Consider the following 21,426-nt stretch of genomic DNA (forward strand, 5'->3'; position numbering starts at 1 on the left):
GCCCCTAATTCTCTCAGCAATGATGTGTCACAACACGTGCAAAGTATTTCCAACCAGGAAGCTTACCTGAGCCTTGGTGTCCAGGAGTTTTATTAGGAGTCAGTCATGTAAGCATGCAGTGCCTGTGTGACTGACCTCAGCTCCTCTTACCCCAGCCCTCGCACCTCCACCCTTAGCAAAACCAGCATTCACTATAAACCACATTCTCGGGATTAACTTACCTGGTCAAATGGGTACAGCGTGGCTCAAGGCCCAGCACATAAAACACACTACGAGGCAGAATATCCCAAGGGCTCAGAGGTCATCACCTAGGAGCCAGTCAAAGATCAGTCTTGAAGACAGGCCTTTTTTTGAAATGTGAGGATTTAAGCAACCCATGCCTGCTGAGTTAACCATTTCCTCCCATTGATTATAGGAAAGTTGTGTAAATGAAACAAATGAAAATTGTGGCAACCATACTTCAAAGTATTTATGTGAAAAAAAGAGACAGGCACACATAAGCCATAAGATAATCTATCCAGGGAGACTGATGTAGACTGATTTGCCCCTGTTAGGTGTTCAGCCCGTTGTTGCCGGGAAGCCAAGTTCTGTTATGAACAGTACCTTTTATGCTAACATTGAGTCAATACGATCTGAGTGGCCTTGGGGAGTGGGAGGAGAGTATGGCTAATGGAGAACCCCCGCACGGATCCAAGGATCCAAAGCCAATCCTAAAATCAATTGGGAATGAAGTCTGATTACTTTCACGCTAGCACCAGCCCAGGGCATCCTGAATCAGGCAAGAAACTCTACCAAAGGCCTCCTGAGCAGGCTCAGAGTGAATCTAGCTACCAAGGGAAAGCACAGAACTAGTCAAAGAAGAAGTTGGTAAAAAAAGTGTGAGGACACATTTTGACTGACATTTGTCCAATAGAAATGGGCCAAGAAATTTTCCTTTATTTCTTCAGCTAAGATGACATCAGTCATTATGGAATGCAGGAGGATGGTGGGAGGCAAGTCAGCTGGATTCTTTTATGTGTCAGATTGTCTCTAGAAGTAAGGAAGAGATGTAGAGGTTATGCATTGCCTTTCCTTGTTGTGTCTGCATTCATAGAGTAATCTTAGAAGATATACCCAAGTGCCATGACAGGTCTGTCTGTCTCAAAGGCCTGTGCAATTTATATGGCACTATTTAAAATAGTGATCCTAAATATGAATTATTGAATAAAGACACAAATATTTTCCTTGAAAATTAAATCTAGCTTTGATAAAAGTTGGTTGAAATGTTTTCATTTGAGTGTCAGATCTCTCTCTCTGGAGGAGGAGAATATCTAGAATAGGTCCTAGAGCTGAGTGGCCAAATCCAAAAGGGACCAAATGAGACTTGGGTGGCAGGTTATAATGCCAAGAACATTAGGAGCTGAGGTCAGAGTACCTGGAGGAAAGTCGCTTCAAAAAAATTTCCTGAGCCAAGGTTCGGGCATTTTACACCAAGGCCCAAGTCTCTGGTATGGATATGCTAGGAGCAGGAAAAGTAGCTGACATGGGACAGACACACTAGGTAGACAATTGTGTTTCACACAAGGAATTATAGGGAAAATCGAACTGTGGTAGCAAAGAAAATAGCCACAGACTCAGAGCAGGAGTATCTCGTTGGAACCAGCCACTGTTGCTCCAAGGAGCAGAAAGAATGGGACACTCACAAATCTGTGGGGTCTGATGATGCCATTCAGAAAAAATATCAACTCGGATTTTTACCGCTAATGAATTTTTATTCTAAAATTAAGAAATTTTATGTTAACATGGGGCAATTTTTTTTTTCTTTCTTAGGGAAAGTCCAAAACAATACCCTGCTTTAATCCTAACACATTGTTACCAGGTAAGTGTGCATCCAACTGCACAAGATGAATTTTAATTGTGGATATAAGTGCATTGTTTTCCTCAAAATATATATAACTATCTATGATTAGTTAATAAAGTTTCTTTACAGCATATGTTCTCTAGTAGAGATGCCTTTTGTGCTCCAAACGTGGGAGTAAACCTTTTGAAATAATCAATATTTTGCCACTAGTTCCATTAATCCATGAAGCGTTTCTTTTGGATTGTCATTTGTTAAAATTGCTACCTCTACGTAAGCACCAGCATAATAACATAACCTTGGTATGCTTCTAAAATTAATCGGCAAAGTATTTGTTAATCTCTAGAGTGAAATAAACTTTACATCTAATTCTGTAAGATAACCTCTTTGCAATGATACTTAGCTATTATTCTAATGTAGGTCTGCCTGAATAGGTAAGACTTGTGTATAAAATACTCAAAATATAATTTGTAGTTAAAGGTCGTTTTGTACAAAATTTTGATCCTCACGTATCTCGCCTCAATTATGTGAAATTTCTTAGTGTTTCAAGCAAAACCAAGTAGGTAGATGCTTTATATCTCCTACTTTCTACATTGAATTGCTCTACAACAAACCAGTTTTTGCCATATGTTGAACATTTACCCATCATGTTTAATCAGAAGTTCGTCTAATGCAGAGCTAAAAGATTTCATAAGAATGATTTCTTGTCGCGGGGCTGGGAGAAAAAGGCGAAAGGATGAAGAAGTACAAATTAATAGTTACAAAATAGTCACGGGAATGTAGAGTACAGCATAGGGAATAGAGTCAGTAAGATTGTGATGGCTCTGCGTGGAGCCAGATGGGTGATAGAGTAGTTGGGGGGTTCACTTCATAAACTGTATAAATGTCTAACCAATGTACTGTATACCCAAAACTAATAAAAAAAGATTTCTTTTATCCCATCATAATATGCTTTTAATATTTTGCTGTTGAAGAAACAATCCAGAGGTAGCTGTAACAGAATGGTTAAAAACATTGACTTTGAAGCCAGGCTGCTTTGGTTCGAATCCTTCCTCTGCCAGTTGTTAGCCCAATGACCTTGGGCAAATCATTTAGCCCTCTGTACTTTAGTGTCCCTGTCTGAAAAATGGGGCTAATAATAGGACCGATCTCGTCAGTTCGTTGTAATGGTTAAATGAGTTAATGTAAAATGCTTAGAATAGCACCTCACCTATAGTAAGCTTTCAATAAATATTAGGTAAAATCGGTCAGGTAAATCCTCCAATAAAGTAAAAAAAATCCATGGACACACTTCTAAAGTGACTAAACTTGATATATATCTCTCAAGTTTATATATCTCCGTTTTAAATAGCCATGTTTGGATATGCATTGTAATCTATTGATAGAAATCACTATAAATAATAGAGGATTCATGATATTGTCCATTGGTTATTTTCTCTATGATGATTAGTTTAAGAATACATATGTGATGCTCTAGTTTAAAAATGACATCAGTCTGAGAAGTGCCGAGAAGTGGACAGTTTATAATTTTGGAAATTATTGTTGGAGTCTTCATAATTATTATTAACTAACTTGTCTTTTTGTGACATGTCCACATGGTTACCCAGATCCTCTGCTGCGTGATTATTGGGTATACGAAGGCTCTCTTACTATTCCACCCTGCAGCGAAGGAGTTACCTGGATATTATTCCGATACCCTTTAACTATATCTCAGCTACAGGTGAGTACTTTAAATATTTTAGAACGAAGTTCTGAGTTAAAAGTTAAATTTTGTTTCTATAAAAGGGAAATGTCTGTTTTATGTTTTATTTCTCTTTAGATAAGTCACATCTTTGCAGATGAAAATTAAATGTCTTGAACAGGTGAAAGCAATGGAAAGGTCAAGAATGAAGAAAACCCAGCTATCATTTATGCTCTGTGTTTTAACAGTCAGTTTTTATAGGGTAAATAGCAGTCGCTGAAATAATCAAACTTCTCATTAGTCTAGTTATTCCTTTATGTGATTTTCCCAAGCATGGAGAGGAAAAAGGTCTTGGAAGTAAAGTGAAAATGCTGGTTATTTCTGTAAGTCACACATGGGCTTTGTGATAGTTCTTCTTTGGCTTGCACAGGAAAATTCTGTATGAAGAAGGGTGATGGAGTTAGAATACCATGGAAAGTTCTGGATTGTTCTGTAGCCCCACTTTTTATCACCTACCTCCCACCTTGAGTTGTGCATAGGTGCTGTAAATGCTAATGCACAGTGTGTGGAGGCACCGAGGTGAATTGTCACAGGGATGTTACCCGGTGGAAAACATGACGCAACGTAACTGTAATGTATTTAAACAATGATTTTGATATTATTACTTTACGTGTCTCTTCTCCGTAAGGTATCTAAGGGATGTGTTCCGGAAGGCTTTTATTTTTCTTCGTGATCAACCTCAAAAAGCTTGATCAATACCGTAAATAAACCAAGTTTTCTTTAGTTCATTTTTACAAACTTTCATTCTATCCACTATCATTTTATAAGAAGTTCAAGTTTACTAACTACTCAGTGAAGCCTTCTTTTGTTTGTCTTAAATCTTTAAAATTCTTTTTTCAACCTTTAACAATTTTCTCTAACTTTTCTTTTTCTAAAGATTAATTTTAAAAGTCCTCATCCAGCTTTCCATCTTTCCATTATTTTATAAACTTTGATTATAGCATGTCTGGGCCTTCATATTTCTAATACGACAAATCCTAATTCCTTTATTTATTTGTTTATCTATTCTTACAAGAAACTATTTCCGAGAGCCAACCAGTCACAGAGGATGCAGAGATTAAAACACAGTCTTCACCCTCCAAAAATTCATCAGAGAGTCGGAGAGGTAGATGATTATGCAGACAATTACAGTATTTATAATAAATAAGGTGTGCTGGAAGCATATGGGAAAGAAACTCAGCCCAGATTGGGAGGTCTAGGGAGTCATCCCTGAAAGATGCTAGCAGTCAGTCTGGTGAAGGAGAGGGAGGAAATTAGAAATTTGAGTCTAAAAATAGAGTTTCAGACTAATGATATAGAGATTTGGGATTTAACAGCAAAGATGGTAGCTGCTGTCACAGATAAACCTCAGAAGTTTAGTGATTTGTCACAGTAAAAAGTTTTTTCTTATATAACATCCAACAGATGTGTTTTGGATTCACAATGAAGGCTCTTCTCTGTGCGGTTATTCAGGGGACCATGGTGGAAGTTGTTCTGCCGTCTTTAATGTTTCGCTTCCAAGGTGGCCCGAGGTGTGGGCCTGTAGCCACCAGGAAGGGGAAGAGCTTTGAGGATCTTAAGGGGAATTGTTTTCAGGGCCAGTCCTAGAAATTGTGAACATCCTTTATGTTTGTTTTCTGTTGGCTAGAACTCAGTCGTGGCCACCCCTGACTGCATGGGAGGCTGGTAAGTGCATTTTAGCTTCATGTCCAAGAAGAAATGGATTCGATGATCAGATTAGTTCAAATTGAGATGGTGATAAGATAGGTCAGCTGAGTGCAAAACCTCAGTGCAGGTAAGGAAGTGGCACTACACAAGGAACTAAGGAATTGCCCAGGGCCTTGAGGACAGCCATGAGGCATGATGGCCTGGGATCCAGGACTGGAGAGTATTTCCAGATGTGGAGGAGGGAGGTTAATAGTAACACATTCTGCAGAGAATAGAAATAGCATCAGAGCTGCTTACCCAAGTGGCACATAACTAAACCCTGTAAAAAATGTGCCCAGATGCCACTTCTTGGTTCGTACCCTTCACTCTGGTTTTCCTTGGCTGTGTGTGAACGCTGCTCAGTCCTGGTATCAGCACTTCTCTGTTGCTGATCTTTGGCTCCCCTTCTCCATCACCATCCCCCGCCATCCTTTCCATCATGCTGCTTCTGGTTGCTCAAGGCAAACTCTCTCACCCATCCAACCAGTTTTTCTTGAGACTCTCACCAAGGAGGAAGCCTTCACTTCCTTTCGGAGCTGCCTCATCATTTGCAAGTAAGGTGCACGAACTAGGACTGTAATTGCCAATTAGGTCATTGTTAATTGAAGTGAGAAGTTTTCACAGAATGTTGAGCTGCAAATAGAAGGAGACCAAGGATAAGTACAGACCATATACTATCTTTCAAGTTTTCTGAGAAAAGCAAGGAGACAACTTGGGAGACAATAGAAGCTCTGGAGGCATGGTGGAAGGAGCCAAAGAATGGGACAGTCCATCTCATGATGTAGCGACTGCAGTTATTCTCAGTTTTGAGATGAGGAGACTGAGGCTTACAGAGATTAAGAAACGTTTGCCTGGGTCACACAGGTGGTGAGGGTAGATTTGGGATCTAGCTTAGTTCTGTGTGATGTCAATGCTGGGTGTGTAACAGTTTTCCTCTTTCCATTTTTGCCCTTTTTAACATTTATAATTCTTTCGAGACCCTCTTTCTATAAGAGACTTTGTCGGGAAAATCTCAATAGTATTAGAGAAGATTTCTACCTTGTCATCCATACGTTTTGTGTCCCCAGTTGGAGGACTTTGGTTTCTTTCAGTTAGTTAGTTAGAAACAGAAAACAAGACCTTTAGAGGCTGAGGCCCAACGTACAGGTTTAGGATTCATCGGCATAAAAGAAAGAGCTGAACGATACAAACAAAGGAGATGCCTGAGAAAAGAGCAAAGAAGAGTAGAGCAGAAAAAAGGGGAAGGCGCTCTCCTGGGACATTGTCCCGAGGGTAACCTTTCTTCTAAGATGGTAGGGCCCCACGGGACTTAGTACTCTCCATTTGCCACTTAGTTATGCCAGGTCACTTCTCTCGCTGATATCATATTTCCAAAGCAGGGAAGAAGTTCTGGGATTAACAGGGGTGCGTGTGAAGGCTTTGCTTGCTCATGGCTGCCCCGTCCGGGTCAGATGGTAAGAAATTGCAACCTGAGCTGCTAGAGTAGGGGTAATGCGGTGGCTGCTGTTCTGTGAATGACCTATGTAAAAGGCCAAACCTCCCTCTGCATTTACTTTTCCTACAATTTGATTCTAGACAATAATACATATTTCCTTTTTGCCGCTTCAGGGAGCACAACATCTTAACGTGGGTAAATTTCAAAGCACTAAGGCTTAATACACAGTATGTTTTGTGACCCTGGGATGCACTCACCAGCCTTTGCATGTCATTGGCCCTATTAATACAAGCAATTTATTGATGTAATAAGGTAATATATGTCATAGTTCTATCTTCCTTTCCTTTATCCTTGTCATAGCTTGATGTTAGCTTATGAAATTGCTCTTTTGAAACTGATATTGATAATTTATTCATTAATTCACATGCACCGATTCATTTGGTAATTGAAATTTAATATTTGCCAGGTACCACAGTAGGCACTGAAAGTGGAGGACCAATAAAACATGGCCCTGTCCTCTAGGAATTCATCATCTGGGGGAAAGACAAATACGTTTACTCTTAAAAAAACAATAGTTTCATGTACTCTACACAGCGCCATGAGATGGCACGAACATGGCCTTCTGCTGTCACACAGGAAAGGCACCTGGATGAGATGTAGCCATCTGGTAGACCTTTCTCAAACCAGGCGAAGCGGCGTGGCGCGGGTGTTAGCAGGCATTGCCAGGTGGGGGAGAAGTGTCTGCAGAGGCACAGAGGCAAGAGAAAGCGCGCTGTAGTGTAAAGGGCCAGTGGCGTGAGACGAGGTTGAAGGAAAGAGCATGGGTCCACCCTTCATGGAAAGGCCTCGATCTGTGCAGTGGACGGCGGACTTTCATCTGAAGGAAGCGAGAAATCACTGGAGTGTTCTGAGAAAGAGACATGACTGAAACAGCGTGAAGATGTGTATCTGACGTAAGACTGTGGCAGGGGGGCGAAAGGCAGGGAATGACTTTAGAAACAGTAAAGAAGTGGCATCAGTAGAACTTGGTGACTGATGACAAAGAAGGAATTTCAGGGAGGAAGGACCCGCGTGTTTAGTCCCTGGATCTTGGCTTGGGTGACTGGCGAGTTTGAGATGTTGCTGTGCACTGTAATAGGGAATAAAAAAGGAAGAGCAGGTTTATGGAGAATGTGATGAGTTTATGGTTGTGGATATTGCGAGTTTGAGATACCTTTGAGACATCCAAGAAAGGGGTATAATATACAGGTGGTGGTTGAAGCCGTGAGTGTGGAAGAGGAGAGAAAAGGGGTGATGGAGAGTGGAAGCTGATAAGGGGTGTGCGTTGGAAGAGTTGCCCCCGGGGAATGGTTTGAGAATTGGGAAAAGTCAGGAAGTTGACACGATGTCTGGAAGTCAGGGAAGGCGAGGTGTGAACTTCAAAAAGTGGGGAGTAGAGAGATGGAGAATATCAAATTCTGAACACACATTAAGTTAAGAACTGAAAAGTTTTTTTTTTTTACAACTTTACTGAAATAGACAATTAACTGCTCATATTTACGTTGCACAATTCAAAGAGTTTTTTCAATTATAATTGGCATACAGTAATATATTACTTTCGGTTGATAGCATAGTGATTAGAGATCTATATAACTCACAAAGTGATCACCCCACTAAATCTAGTGCCTCTCTTCTCTGTTACAGATTTGTTACAACATCGTTGACTATTTTCCTTATGCTACACTTTATATCTCCATGTCTATTTTGTAACTATCCATTTGTACTTAATCTCTTTGCTCTTTTTCATCGTCCCCCCCAAACTGCCTCCCATCTAGTAGCCCTCAAAATATTCTCTGTGTCTATGAGTTTGTTTCCATTTTTGTTGTCGTCGTTTATTTTGTTCTTTAGATTCCACACATATGTGTAATCAATCGGTGTTTGTCTTTCTCTGACTTACTTCATTCAGCGCAATCCCCTCTAGGTTCATCAAAGTAATATCTTTTTCCATCCCCTTCCTTTTAGTCGGTGTGTGTCTTTTAATCTGACATTAATCTCTTGTAGGCAGCATATGTAGGGTCTTGTTTTCTTACCCATTCAGCCACTCTGTGTTTTGCTTGGAGCACTTAATTCTTTTCCATTTGAAATACTTGTTGATAGGAATGTAGTTATTACCATTCTTTATTCATGTTTTTGACATATATTTTTTCTTCTTAAAGAAGTCCCTCCAGCATTTCCTGTAATACTGGCTTGGTGCTGATAAATTCCTTTAGCTTTTTTTTTTTTGTCTGGGAAGCTCTTTATCTGTTCTTTGACTCTAAATAATAGCTTTGCTAAAGTGTTCTTGGTTGTAGATCCTGGGTTTTCATCACGTGAAATATTTTGTGCCATTCTGAAATTCTGAAAAGTTTAATTGGATTTAGCCACAAGGAGAGATCTCAGACTTGGGGACGAAGCAGAAGCAACTCAGGCTCTACAGTTTCATTTGTTTAGGGGTAATTTTCTTAAAAATGATCAAACCTTTTAGTGAAAAATAAAATTTTTCTCTATGACCACAATAAATTTCTATTTTTTGAAACTCAGGATTGACTTTGTGAGCCACGGAAAAGAAAATTCTCAATTTCACTTAGAATTCCATTAGGCATTACCTTGTTGGCATGGTACTGGGAATTCTAATGTTGAGCTGTTTTGGGATTGTTACCTGGTGTTCTATAAACGTGAGATGTAATGTTAACCAGTATGTTCTGCTAAAATCCAAAGACAAATCATCGTGCCTTTAGGTCTCGCTGGCTTCAGAAAAACCTTGCTTTGTACTGTCTCTCCCAGTAAGTGAATTAACATGACTAATTCACTAAGTCATGCTCCTTGAGAATTGGCCATATCTTCTTGAAGGGGAGCCAAAGCCAAAGGAGTGTATATTGGAAGGAATAATCTCAGCTGCTCTGGAGAATAGATGACTTTCCAGTTAGCTGTAGCTTTTCAAGAAAAAAAGATTTAGGTGCCATTAGCACAAAGCTCTATTACGACATCTGTTCAGAGGGTAGCAATGCTAAAATGCGCGCACACACACACACACACACACACACACACACAGACACATATTAAAATGTAATTAGGAGTGATGTAGGAAAAATTATAATCTTAAGAGAATATCGATCAGTCTGTCCTTGACTTGAATGTTTCACTGTTGCTGCTCAGATGATTTTAGAGAAAGCAGAACAAAAAATAGAAAAGGTCCAGAGAAGGCATTAAAATTAGAGGAACCAAAGGGACAGGATGTGATTCTACCATCTAAACCAAGAAAAATTGTTAAATCTCATATTATTTCACTTAAAGAGGAGCAGAGAAAGATAGAGATAGAGAACGAGAATTGATACAAAAATAAAAGGGATAGCGAATGGCAGGTGGATCTCTGTGCAGCTGATTAGATTGAGAAATACAAGACTTTGTGTTGAAGAAAAACGTCCCCTCTTATATCATAGGGTTAACATATATGATTAAGCTGCTAGATATTAGTATGGAAACAACTGGCATCATCTGCCATAGGATAATAACGTGTCCGCACTAGCAGCATTAAAGCAAAAGCTTCAAGTCACAGTGCTTTCTTAGGATATGCACAGCAGCTTGATTCAAGGAGGGATAGTTTTCTGCTGAAGTGTAGTGTTGACCATTAAGCCTATCATTTACATCTTCCTGTGTACTATGGATTCTAGAATATGGAACTGGAAGCCTTGACTTTTTTAATATTATTCTTGGTGAGCATACTATATGCTGGGGAAAATACACACACAATTGGATGGATTCAAATGAATGTAATTGTCTTCTTTTTATGGTCAATAACCATTAAATTACTTTAAGATAAACAGTAGTCTAAACATTAAGAAGCTGAAGTAAAAAAATGTTTTTTCAGCTGAATTTTTACATTCAGAAATGAGATTCCAAGAACGTAATAATTTGATCAAATCTGACAGTAGAAACTATAAGACACTTTCTGACTTCACAGAGACATGAAAATGTAAACAATACTCATAATTGATAACGTGGTCTTTTGATAGAATGACATATGTACAAATATGTGTGCACACGTACAAACCTGCAGAGAAATGGATTGATCATTATGTTTTCCTCTCCTTTTTCTGCTTTTCTTCTCCCTCTTTTCCTACATTTTCCTCTTCTTAATTTATTTCTATTTCCTAACTTACCTACTTTCTCAAACTAGATGTTTCTGTTTTGTGATTTCCTTTCTCTTTCAACATTAGGTAACTGCAAGAGAAACAAAAGAATATGGAATATGTTACCTGCTTTTCACTGTGCGGATATATGACTGTGAGAACTGGGAAAATCATTTCCAATTTTGTTTCTTCCCAGCCTTGCCTCCTCGTCATCCTTCCCCATTCCATATTTCCTATGGATTGAAAGGAGAGACTCAAAGCTCCCGACAGCCTGAGTCAAGGCGTGGTGTGTGCTTGGCCTGTGGGATCTGGGAGCACATCTGGCCCTGGGCGGCTGAGGTGGTCTGACTGTGTCCAGGCCTTTCTTGTCTTTGTGTTCCATAGGGGATTCGAGGGGCTGTTAACCCGAAGAGCACGTTGTGGCAGGGCCGCAGCATGGTCCTGTTTGAAAACGATTTCAAGTGATTTGGAACGTTTGTTGTAAATTTAGTTCTATATCCGTGATTCTCACATAGTCCCCTGGAAGGTTTGTTAAAACACAGCTTGCTGGTCCCCTGCCTCCCACCCCAGAGCGGCTGATCCAGTAGGTCTGGGGCAGGGATTTATTCCAGGAAGTGTGCTTTGAGAACCACTGTTTTGTACCCGCTGACATTTTTCTCCATGTGTAATTTAGTTTAGCATTTGGACACCAGAATGCTGAGTTTCTGCAGGGTGGCCCTAGACCAGTCCTGTCCAACGGAAACACGATCTGAACCCAATATGTAAGATTAAGATTTCTAGTAGCCAGATTAAAAAAAAAAGTCAAAGTCAAAGGTGAAATTAGTGTGTTTTAACACAGTATCTAAAGTACCATTTTAACATGTAACCAACATAAAAATGACTGATGAGATCTATGACATTCTCATTTTCACACGAAGTCTCACCTTCCGTGTGTTTCTGTGCTTGCAGTGCAGCTCAGCGTGGACTAGCCACACTTCACATGCTCAGTGGCCGCATAGGGCCGGTGGCTGTGGTGTCGGACAGTGCAGTTCTAGGATTCTCTCTCCTCGGAGACTCCCTGTTTCCTTTATTAAAATGTGTTATTTTTCGGCACTCGTGGGGAATTTTGTATGTATTTCCTCAGTGTCTTCGGTGGTAGGGAGCACCTCCGCTGTGTTCATATACTCTGTAATCTGTCATTCTTGAGTATGTTTCGATACGTGTGGCTCATCAGAAACTACCCTGAAGTGATGAGGGGAAGGCAGTGGCAGAGATCAGGGTCAGGGATGGAATAAGAGGAAAGCTTACGTCCGCATTACTGGGGAAGGATGTTCTCTTCTCTAAACTCTTCCTCAAAAAAAAAAAAAAAAAAAAAAAAACAAACCCAAACAAACAAACAAACAAAAAAACAACAAAAAAACCAGATGAGGGCGTGCGTGGTAGGATGAGGGTTGGTTTATGGACGAGAGGTCAGCGAAGAAAGGAAGAGATGTTTTAGAAAGAGAGTTAGACAAATGGGGTAGAAGAAAATGGAACAAGCAAAAAGGACAGGCTGCAGTACTTGAAAGGTAGATATACACATATAAAATCTCACGATATATACGTATATGTGGACTGGACTGTTTAAGCATAGTTTGCTACCATAACAAATCATATTACTCCAATTCCTGTATCACCACTGCCTGATGATGAAAGAAAATAAGACGAGAACACCAGCTTTCATGTGTTATTTTTCTCTTTGAACATAATGGCACATAAGGTATAAGGCAAAATAAGTCAGTCAGAGGATGTGCGTAGAAAGTTGGGAACTCCTAAAAATTGCTAGTGCCAAACCTCAAACCCTGGACGTTAGCCCTTTAGATGCACTCATAAAGAAAGCAGTTTTAAAGCTGAATTTCGAGTGAATAATCTGGTTCAGGAGTCAGTGAAAGTGGTATAAATGTCTTATTTAGACTAATTGGAGTGCAACCCAGGTCCAGAGAGAACAGTGGCTGTTCAACCGTGGTAACTTTGGAAGATGAAGATTTGTCTCTGAATCTATTGCTTTTAAATTGGTTAAAAACAAATACCATGTTTAAGTAGAGCAGCGTTAAAAACCAACATCACACATGCTGATTTTGATATACGTGATAACAATAGTCTCTGTATTGCCCCGACAGTTGAGTTTTGGTGGAGACTTTTATCCCGAGGTATTATTCTGTTCCCTTCTCACTCTCTCTCGTTTCAGTGTGGGATAACGCAATGTGCACTTGACACCAGTTGAAGTGACTAAAGGGTTTGGTGGGGGGTGGGGTTACTTCAGAAAAATTGGCATTTCAGAAAGACGTATTTTTCTTTTGATCTCTGTTGGTGTTTAAAGTCTTAAAAGTGTTGCTATGATCAGAGAAAAAGATTTCTTCTGAAATAATGCTCTCTAAGAACGAAGTGATTTGAGACTGGCTCGCTGTGGATTCAGATCATATCTTCTAGAAGCTGTTTTCACAGAAGGTGCTTTAGGCTGAGGCCTGGAGCCCGAATGATTTATCTTTAGTTCAGCATACGTAAATAAAAAATTAACGTAGCTTTAAAACAGTTTCAAAGTCAATAAAAACAGAGTATTTTTTTTTTTAAATAGGTCATGTTCTAGTCCACATTGGTGACCCTGTCCAAAGTTTATAGATCCTGGTTGCAGCTGTTACTATGTAATCACATGTGAAGTGAATACAAAGAGACATGACTTTCTATTTTCCAATCAATTGGTTTATTATTTCCTGTCTACTTTTTGCATATAAAATTGGAGTTAAATATTAATTCGAAATGCTAAAGGTTTGGCTTCAAAAGAAGTTGTGCTACTATCTTATCAGATACTTCCTATGTGCTTAGAACTATGTCAAATGATTTTCATGAATTTCCTTATTTACTTCTAACTTCTTCTTTGCAAATACTATTATTTCACCTTCGTTGTATACATGTGGAAACTGAGACTTAAAGAGGTGACGTAATTTGGTCGTTTGGGTTGTAGGTGGCAGAGCCAGGATGAGAACTGTTTTTTTTGATGCAGAACTCACTGCCATCATTTTCATATTCTTCTTTTGAAAAAGCATAAGATCCTCTGATCAGGTTCCTTTCCACTCTGTACTTAGGGAAAAGTAAGTAAAAATACGTTCCACAAATAATTACAGGAGATTCTCATGCAGCCTTGGCTCTGGGAACTCTCCAGATGCAAGAAACTATACGTGCTACCTGTGTTCCCACTCTAAGACCCTAATGAACTCTAGTGCGAAACCACATGTAGGTTAAATAGCTAATTGCTTATCTGCTTGGCACTTCTATATAAACATAGCATGTAGGAATTAATTACTTAAAAAAACAGGACACTTGTAGTTGGATCAAACTTATTCTGTGTAGTAAGGAAATCAAAGAGTATTTGGATTTATGGGAAAATAAAATTATAAGTCAGATTTCTAATCTGAGTTCTAATCTAACAAGCCATTTAATTTTTCCCCAACTCCTTTTCCTAACATGCATATGAGTGGGTCGAATTTAAATCTTGTAAAGGGAACCTTTACTTAGAAAAATGCGCATGAAAAATTTTGCATATTATTCAGGGGTTTCTTGGGCCCCCTAAAATCTGTAGGGGTTTCTAGACTTTTATTAGAAAGAACCCTAAATTAGTTGATCTTCAATTTCTTTCACTTTATGAATGGCAGAGTTCTATCGCTGTGCTGTATGAAGGACCTGTGTAGATATAACCCTCTAATAGACAGATGGTGAACTTTTGGTGGATTGATGCTGATCAAATCATATTTGCTCAACATCCTGGGATATATGCAGGATATAGGCTCTGTTGATTGGACTGGAATTTCTGAAGAGGTGGCTGTGGACCTTGGGAAAAAGCAGGTGGACTGGAATTGTCAGGCCTAGTTTGGAAACTTTCTGGTCTCAGCTTCTCCTTTTGTGTAAGGAATGAAGAATGTCTTTGTCATGTGACTATATGGCATTTAAATGAAATAACAGACAACGAGTTCTATAGGTAAATCAACTAATAAATGGGGATGAGCCTGGAAAACCATCCTCCATATTTGCTTTTTTGCTTAAATACTTCTCAGAGGGTGGTGTCTGGCAGGCTACAGGTTCTTAGGAAGTACAGACCTAGCCAGTGACAGAAACTGCAGTGCAGCTGATGGGAAAGGTCCCTGGGGACTGTGGGAACCTGTTCACAGGTAATGGGAAACCACGGGACCTGGAGAGGCCACCTGAGAAAGAGAGATGAACTTGAAAATCGACATTGCTAAGGGAGGGAGCTGGGCTTCAACTTTTGGAAAATCTGAGGTATTCTTTAGACCTGTGTTCTCCACAGGTCTAGAAGAACAGCAGAGTCTTTTGACGAAGGAAACCTCCATCTAATCTAACATCTACTCTTTGTTAACGTACAGCAAAAACAGAACTCAAAGATACACCTGGGAAGCCTATAGGGACATGCAATCGTTCACTCTTACTATCCTACAGGCCGGCAGAAAAGATTTTTGAGAAAAGCCTATCTCATTCTTGCATTAATAAGCCCAGCAGGTGTCTATGGCTGTTGGGTTGACCTTGATACCTCTACTTCCGTTGTCTTCATTTCTAGTGCAAGGGTTGTGTCTAATGCCTTAGGTCTGGAAGAATTAAGCCCACTTTCTTCTTTTTGAAGTTTAGTTTTTTCTTTTTATAATTGTGATAATGTATGCATATTTTAAGTTATTTATGAAACTCCAATCTTTGTTAATATCTGGTAAATGATTAATCTATTTTTTTCCTGCTTTTATTTTCAGATCGAAGAATTTCGAAGGCTGAGGACACATGTTAAGGGGGCAGAACTTGTGGAAGGCTGTGATGGGATTTTAGGAGACAATTTTAGACCCACTCAGCCACTTAGTGACAGAGTCATCAGAGCTGCATTTCAGTAGCCAGAGAGAACAGGACAAGTCCGCCACCTTCATTTGGGTACGTGCAGATTAAGTAAGGAAATGGACACACAGTTATGTAAACCTGTCATGTCAGAGTTATTCTTATGATGATGCTGATGATTTAGCAATGAGCGCACTTTATTTTGAAATTTAAGATTATGACATATTCTTAAGCCCCATTCATTACAGGTCAGGTGGCTTTCTAAAATTTCATGCAATGTTAAAAAAAATTCTGCAATCCTATTTTCTCATGAGAACAGCCTTTCCTTCCAAGTTTTGCTTTAATATCGTAAGGAAGGGGACACTGAGATGGAGAAGCAGTGAGATGCTCGCACCCCTGTAATACTTTCCTGTGTTGCACCCTTGAAACTGTAGCAGTCACCTCCTGATGACTGAGGAACATAAAGGAAGGGACTCAGGGGTCTGTGACCCTCAACGCTGACCCTCATTGTCTAATGCAGATTTGATTGCCTTGTTTATCGAGATATATGTAGGCAGATCTGGCATGAATAAAAATACTTGTCCTATGGAAGTGCTTTATCTGATAGATCAAGAAGCACTTATTAATGATCTGAATATAGTATATCTCTTTATGGATTGAAACATCATCTATACATTTTAATATGTTGAATTTATTTAATGTATGTATTCCTTACTCTTAAGGAGCTAACAAAATAAAACATTGCAAACATGGAAAAGATAAAATATACATAAATGACTATACACTCACTGGATTACTTCTTTACCTTGCAAATCACCTGAGGGTACATATATAGGCCGGTGTGCATGGCATGTCCACTGCTTCCGTAAGAGAGAAGTGTCCATTGGAATAACATTTTAGGTAAGCAGGACAGAGCTTTGACTGTTTATGGCCTGTTGGGAGCATGTGCTCAGATACAAGGTGAGTCATACAATGGACCGGGGAGTCACAGATGAAAAGCAGTCTCTGGCCTCAAGGAACTTACTCTCTCATGAGCTAGACAGTGAACACAGGAATTTTAAAAAGTGATCATTTTGTCCATGTGTTTCCCAATCCATTTTTCTTGTCTCTCTATTATTACTATACATCGTGTACCCAGAACTCCAGCCAAATTGTCTTCTTTCCTCTGTGATTGTGCTTTACTCACACAGTTCTCCCCATCCGACATTTGCCTGTTGAAATCCTAGCTGCTCTACAGGCCCAACTCAAATACTTCTTTCGGCATGAATTTCCCTTTAAATCATACCTCTCATTTCACATTCTTTCTTCCATTTAGCGATTTGTGTATTATTTTTTCTGTTAGATTTCAAGCTTCATAAGGGTTGAAACATGTTTATTTTACTTTGAATCCATCATGACATGTAACAGTTTGTATCTTAAATGCGTTTAGGTAAATTAGAAGTTCCTTAGAACAGGGGTGCCCAGGACTGGTCTATGGCCTGTTAGGAGCTGAGCTGCACAGCAGGAGGCGAGTGGCAGGTGAGCCAGTGAGGCTTCATCTGTATTTGCATCCGCTCCCCAGCGCTAGCATCACCGCCTCAGCTGCCCCGCAGATCATCAGGCATTAGATTCTCATAGGAGCACCGGTCCTGGTGCCAAAAAGGTTGGAGACTGCTGCCTTAGAACTAATTATACATGTCCTATATCGGCCAGCCAGTTTCATTCATTCATTCATTCTCAGTTTCCTCATTAGCCAGTATGGTTCATTTCTTCTTTCTAATTTTGGAGATGATGAGGGCCAGACAAAGTTGCCTTTGATAGGGATGAGAAGAAACTTTCAGTAATTTTTATATGGTAACAATGAAGAAAAGCCAAGAGTGCTTTAAGCTAAGCCTTAGATTAGATGAGCTAAAAAAAGTCGTAATCAGAAATCATTATTGAGCACCTACTATGTGATCAGTTCTGGGTATACAGAGCTGAGAAGACCAGATGTGTTTCTGCCCTCATGAAACAGAGTCTGAGGTGAGGAGCCTGACAGTGGAAAAACAATATGCAATGACAAATCATAATAAACTCCATGAATGAGAAGAACAAAGAAGTGTAGCGAAGATTTCCAGGAGAGGGAATGTCTTTACAAGGGTCCTGAGAGGCCACTCCCTGGAGAGGAGGTAGGAATTTGATGCGTTGAGATACCAGAAAGAAGATCCTGTGAGTCCAGGGGATAGAAATCAAAGGGGAGTGTCAGGCAAGGCCCTTGTCAGCCACGTTAAAGCATCTTTATTTTGTCGTCGATGCACTGAGAACTTATAAAGACTTTCACTCAGGGGAGTGGCCCGATTGCATGTATGTTTTCGACAGATCACGGGGGCTAGAAGATGAAAACATTAGATTGTCGTGGGCCAGGGCAGGAGTCGGGGGCTATCTCAGAGGTCTGCTGCGTAGCCGAGGTGAAAGACAGAGCGGCTCTGGTCCTGGAATTGCAGCAGTGGAGATGGGGAGGTGTGGGAGACAACCTCGGAAGTGCTGGCTAGTGATGAACTGGATAAGGGCGGAAGAAGATGGAAACCTCAGAGATCAATTCTGGGGTTTGGGACTTTGGAAACTATGGGGACAGAGTGCCATTGAGTGGCAGCAGGAAAGCTGGAGGAGGAATGGAAAGCCATTCGGGATGGAAAGATGAGAGAGCTGAGTTGGAGCACGCTGAATGAGAGACACCCGTCAGTCACAAACAGTGGACCCGTCGTGAAGGTGGCTGGACTTTTGGAGTAGAGATCACTGGACATGGGAGTCGTTGGCATAGAGGTTTTCTATAGATGTATCCATATAAAATGCTCTGATACTACTTAAGGATTACCTCATTGAGGGTTCATAAAGTCTTATGTGAGTCTTTACAGGTGCGTTAACCAGAGCGCAGAGAAATTAGGTCACTTGCCCAAAGTCATACAGTCACTGTGCAGCAGAACTGGAAGGTGGACCCAGGCAGCCTGACTGGCAGAGCCTTTTTCCTTAAAAACTACATGACAGAGGTCAGAGCGTGTCCCCGCACTGGTGGTCAGGGTGGCATGACAATGGGGGATGCACGTGGCCGCTGGACAAAGAGACCATGAAAGGAGCAGTCGAGACGCCATGTGGTGGCAGCTCTTGATTAACTGGGTTGGGAGGGGAGTAGAGGCAGCAGCAACAGAGAGGACATGAGATAGAAGGAGACTTTAAAAAAATTTACATATAATTGACATTTAACATTGTGTACATTTAAGGTGAATAAAGGTGTCGATTTGATACATTTATATACTGCAATATGATTCCCACTGTAGCATTAGCTAACACTTCTATCAGGTCACAGATATGTCATTTCTTTTTTGTCGTGAGAATGAGACTTTAAAAAAAAAATACTAGATCTTTTCTGTATACTTGGGAGAATGAGCCAGTAGATAGGAGGGGCCAAGGATGCTGCTTCTCAGAGGGGCGAGTCCTACTGTGAAGCCTCTGAAAAGTTGAAAGGGGATGAAATCCTCAGCAGGTTCAGAGACTGACTTATGTAAAGAGAATGGACACTTTATGTGCTGTAGTTGGAAGGGAGAAGTGTTGATTTCTAGACTTTGTGATCCCATGACCTACTTTTATTATTTAAGGAAGAATGGGGTAGCAGCTGGGGGTGGGGGATTGGAGCAGAGTGAAGGATGGAAAGGCGGGCTTATAGGAGCGACCCAGTAAGAGGGGCAGAAAGTGAGGTGCGATGAGGTTTGGTGAACATGAATTTATGAATTTCTCCAGTCTAGGTTTTGTGCACTCTCTATAGTCTTGTGAGCATCAGTAGCCTTAAGGGACTGATGAAATGAGATTATTACCTTGAATTTTTAATCCATATCTGGTCCTCTCTAAATATCTAAATAACCATCACTATTTTTCTCTCTTACACACGCGCACGCACACACACACACACACACACACACACACACCTGAAGCAGAGAGTTTAATGTTAATGAAAAGATTATGTATATTTTGGATACTTTATATTCATTAAATTATAGGAAGATAATTTGTAATTTTTGGTCTTAAATCAGTTACAATTTAGGTATTTTAAAAAGGAGGATGGATTTGTGTCTTTATCTTGAAGTCTGAGATTACTTAAAGGGGGCCATTTTTCTAAAAAATTCCTAAGAATGGTACAGGAATTCTTTCAAAGGCAACTCCAATTCTGACTTCATCCTTTTATGAATACATTTTTGATCCTTTTATCTTGAAATATGTTATACAAATCTAGTTATAGTTCTACATAAAAATTATATTGGGAAATCAGACTTATGGATGTATGCTTTTTATTTGATATTTAATAATGCCCTAAGGCAGGTAATTCAAATTTTTATTAAAGTGAAATGATTTGACAGTCAGACTTTGAATTTAATGCATGAATGTTTCATTTAAGCTCTTGGAACTGAAAAGAAAAAAACTTTTTTCCTGGTAGTTCTCTAAAAAATGTTTAAAATAATTTAGATTTATTTTAGCTATGTTTTACTAAAATAACTTTACTTTTTGGACTTAAAATGACATTTTTTTGCATGACATCTCTAGACATCTGGAGGGCTTTGATAACCAAGACTTATTATTCCCATGAATAATCTGTGACTTTTTATATTACTATTTAAGAAGTATGAACTCTGATTTTGTACTTGTATAGAGAATTAGCATATAACTCACCCAGGTGCGGTGCTCGTTCATACTTCTGTGAGCCAATTGATATTAAATGATCCTTTACCCACTGAATTTTTTACATGATGTAGAGAACCAAATCTTGATAACAACGAACAAAAAATAAGATCAAGCATTAGGTCCAGTTTACTTGTTGCTCTTGGTATCATAATATTGGTACTACTTTATCAATAAAATTACTATTTACCTATTTGTTTCATTAAGTGCTAGCCCATTTTAAAAGGTTATTTCGACCGTTCAAAGACCTGCCTGCCTGTTTCCTCTGTGACTCGAGTATTGTTAAACTGCACACTTTTACTGTACTATAATTAATTATAATTATTTACTTTCTGTAAATAAAAGAAAGCAATGCCACAAAGTTCTTTAAATAGTTTTCATTCTTTCCCCTTAAAATGGGAAAATATAAGTATGCCTCAAATAGATTAGAAAACATGAAGGCTCCATTAAGCAGCCATCTCCTGGTAAGCTGCTTATAAGGCACAACTCTCGTTTTTCTTTCCTGGGTTTTGAAAGTGCCTTGACTGTAATTAAACTCTTCCATGCTCTTCTTCAATTAATAAATGTTATCACTATGGCTTTAATGAAGGTGCAAACTAACATCAATATCAGTTTTCTCATGCAACCTAAGAGTTATCAGGTAGAAAAGGATGAGGCATTATAGCACAGTAGAGGCTATGTGGGGAAAGGGAGAATGACCAAAGTAGGTAACAGCTATTATCCTCACAAGATAAATGGGAAGCTCAGCGCCATATTTTCAGTCCACAGGACCTGAACTCTCCTCACGCTAATAACATGATGCACAGCGTCAGGGTGAGAAATGAAAGCTTGATGGATATGGCCGTTTTCTATTTACCGTATCACAGATAATTTTTAAAAACGGAATGAATTTCCTAAAGAATTTCAAAATAATTTCAGGAAGAGGCCACAATACCAAGAGTACTATCCTATCTATAATGTTTTGATTATGTGATATATAAAAGTTATTAATAACCCAAGAATGAAAAGTACTAAAGCTGTCTAGGCATTTCTTCAAGATTACTAAACA

At 39.5% G+C, this 21,426-nt stretch overlaps 1 protein-coding gene across 5 annotated transcripts in view; it reads left to right on the plus strand.

Moving 5' to 3' along the window:
- CA8 (carbonic anhydrase 8) overlaps positions 1 to 21,426 on the plus strand; it is a 140,081-nt gene that overhangs the window by 57,152 nt on the left and 61,503 nt on the right. For all 5 annotated transcript variants that reach the window (XM_039868872.1, XM_039868873.1, XM_039868876.1 and 2 more), the window contains exons 6-8: positions 1,810 to 1,858; positions 3,445 to 3,557; positions 15,617 to 15,788. In XM_039868872.1, the coding sequence (XP_039724806.1) occupies positions 1,810 to 1,858; positions 3,445 to 3,557; positions 15,617 to 15,751 (297 nt within the window). In that variant the 3' untranslated portion in view covers positions 15,752 to 15,788. The remainder of the gene's footprint in view (positions 1 to 1,809; positions 1,859 to 3,444; positions 3,558 to 15,616; positions 15,789 to 21,426) is intronic.

This window comes from Pteropus medius, unplaced genomic scaffold, assembly GCF_902729225.1.
Source record: "Pteropus medius unplaced genomic scaffold, Ma_sr-lr_union100, whole genome shotgun sequence".
NCBI classification, from domain to species: Eukaryota; Metazoa; Chordata; class Mammalia; order Chiroptera; family Pteropodidae; genus Pteropus; species Pteropus medius.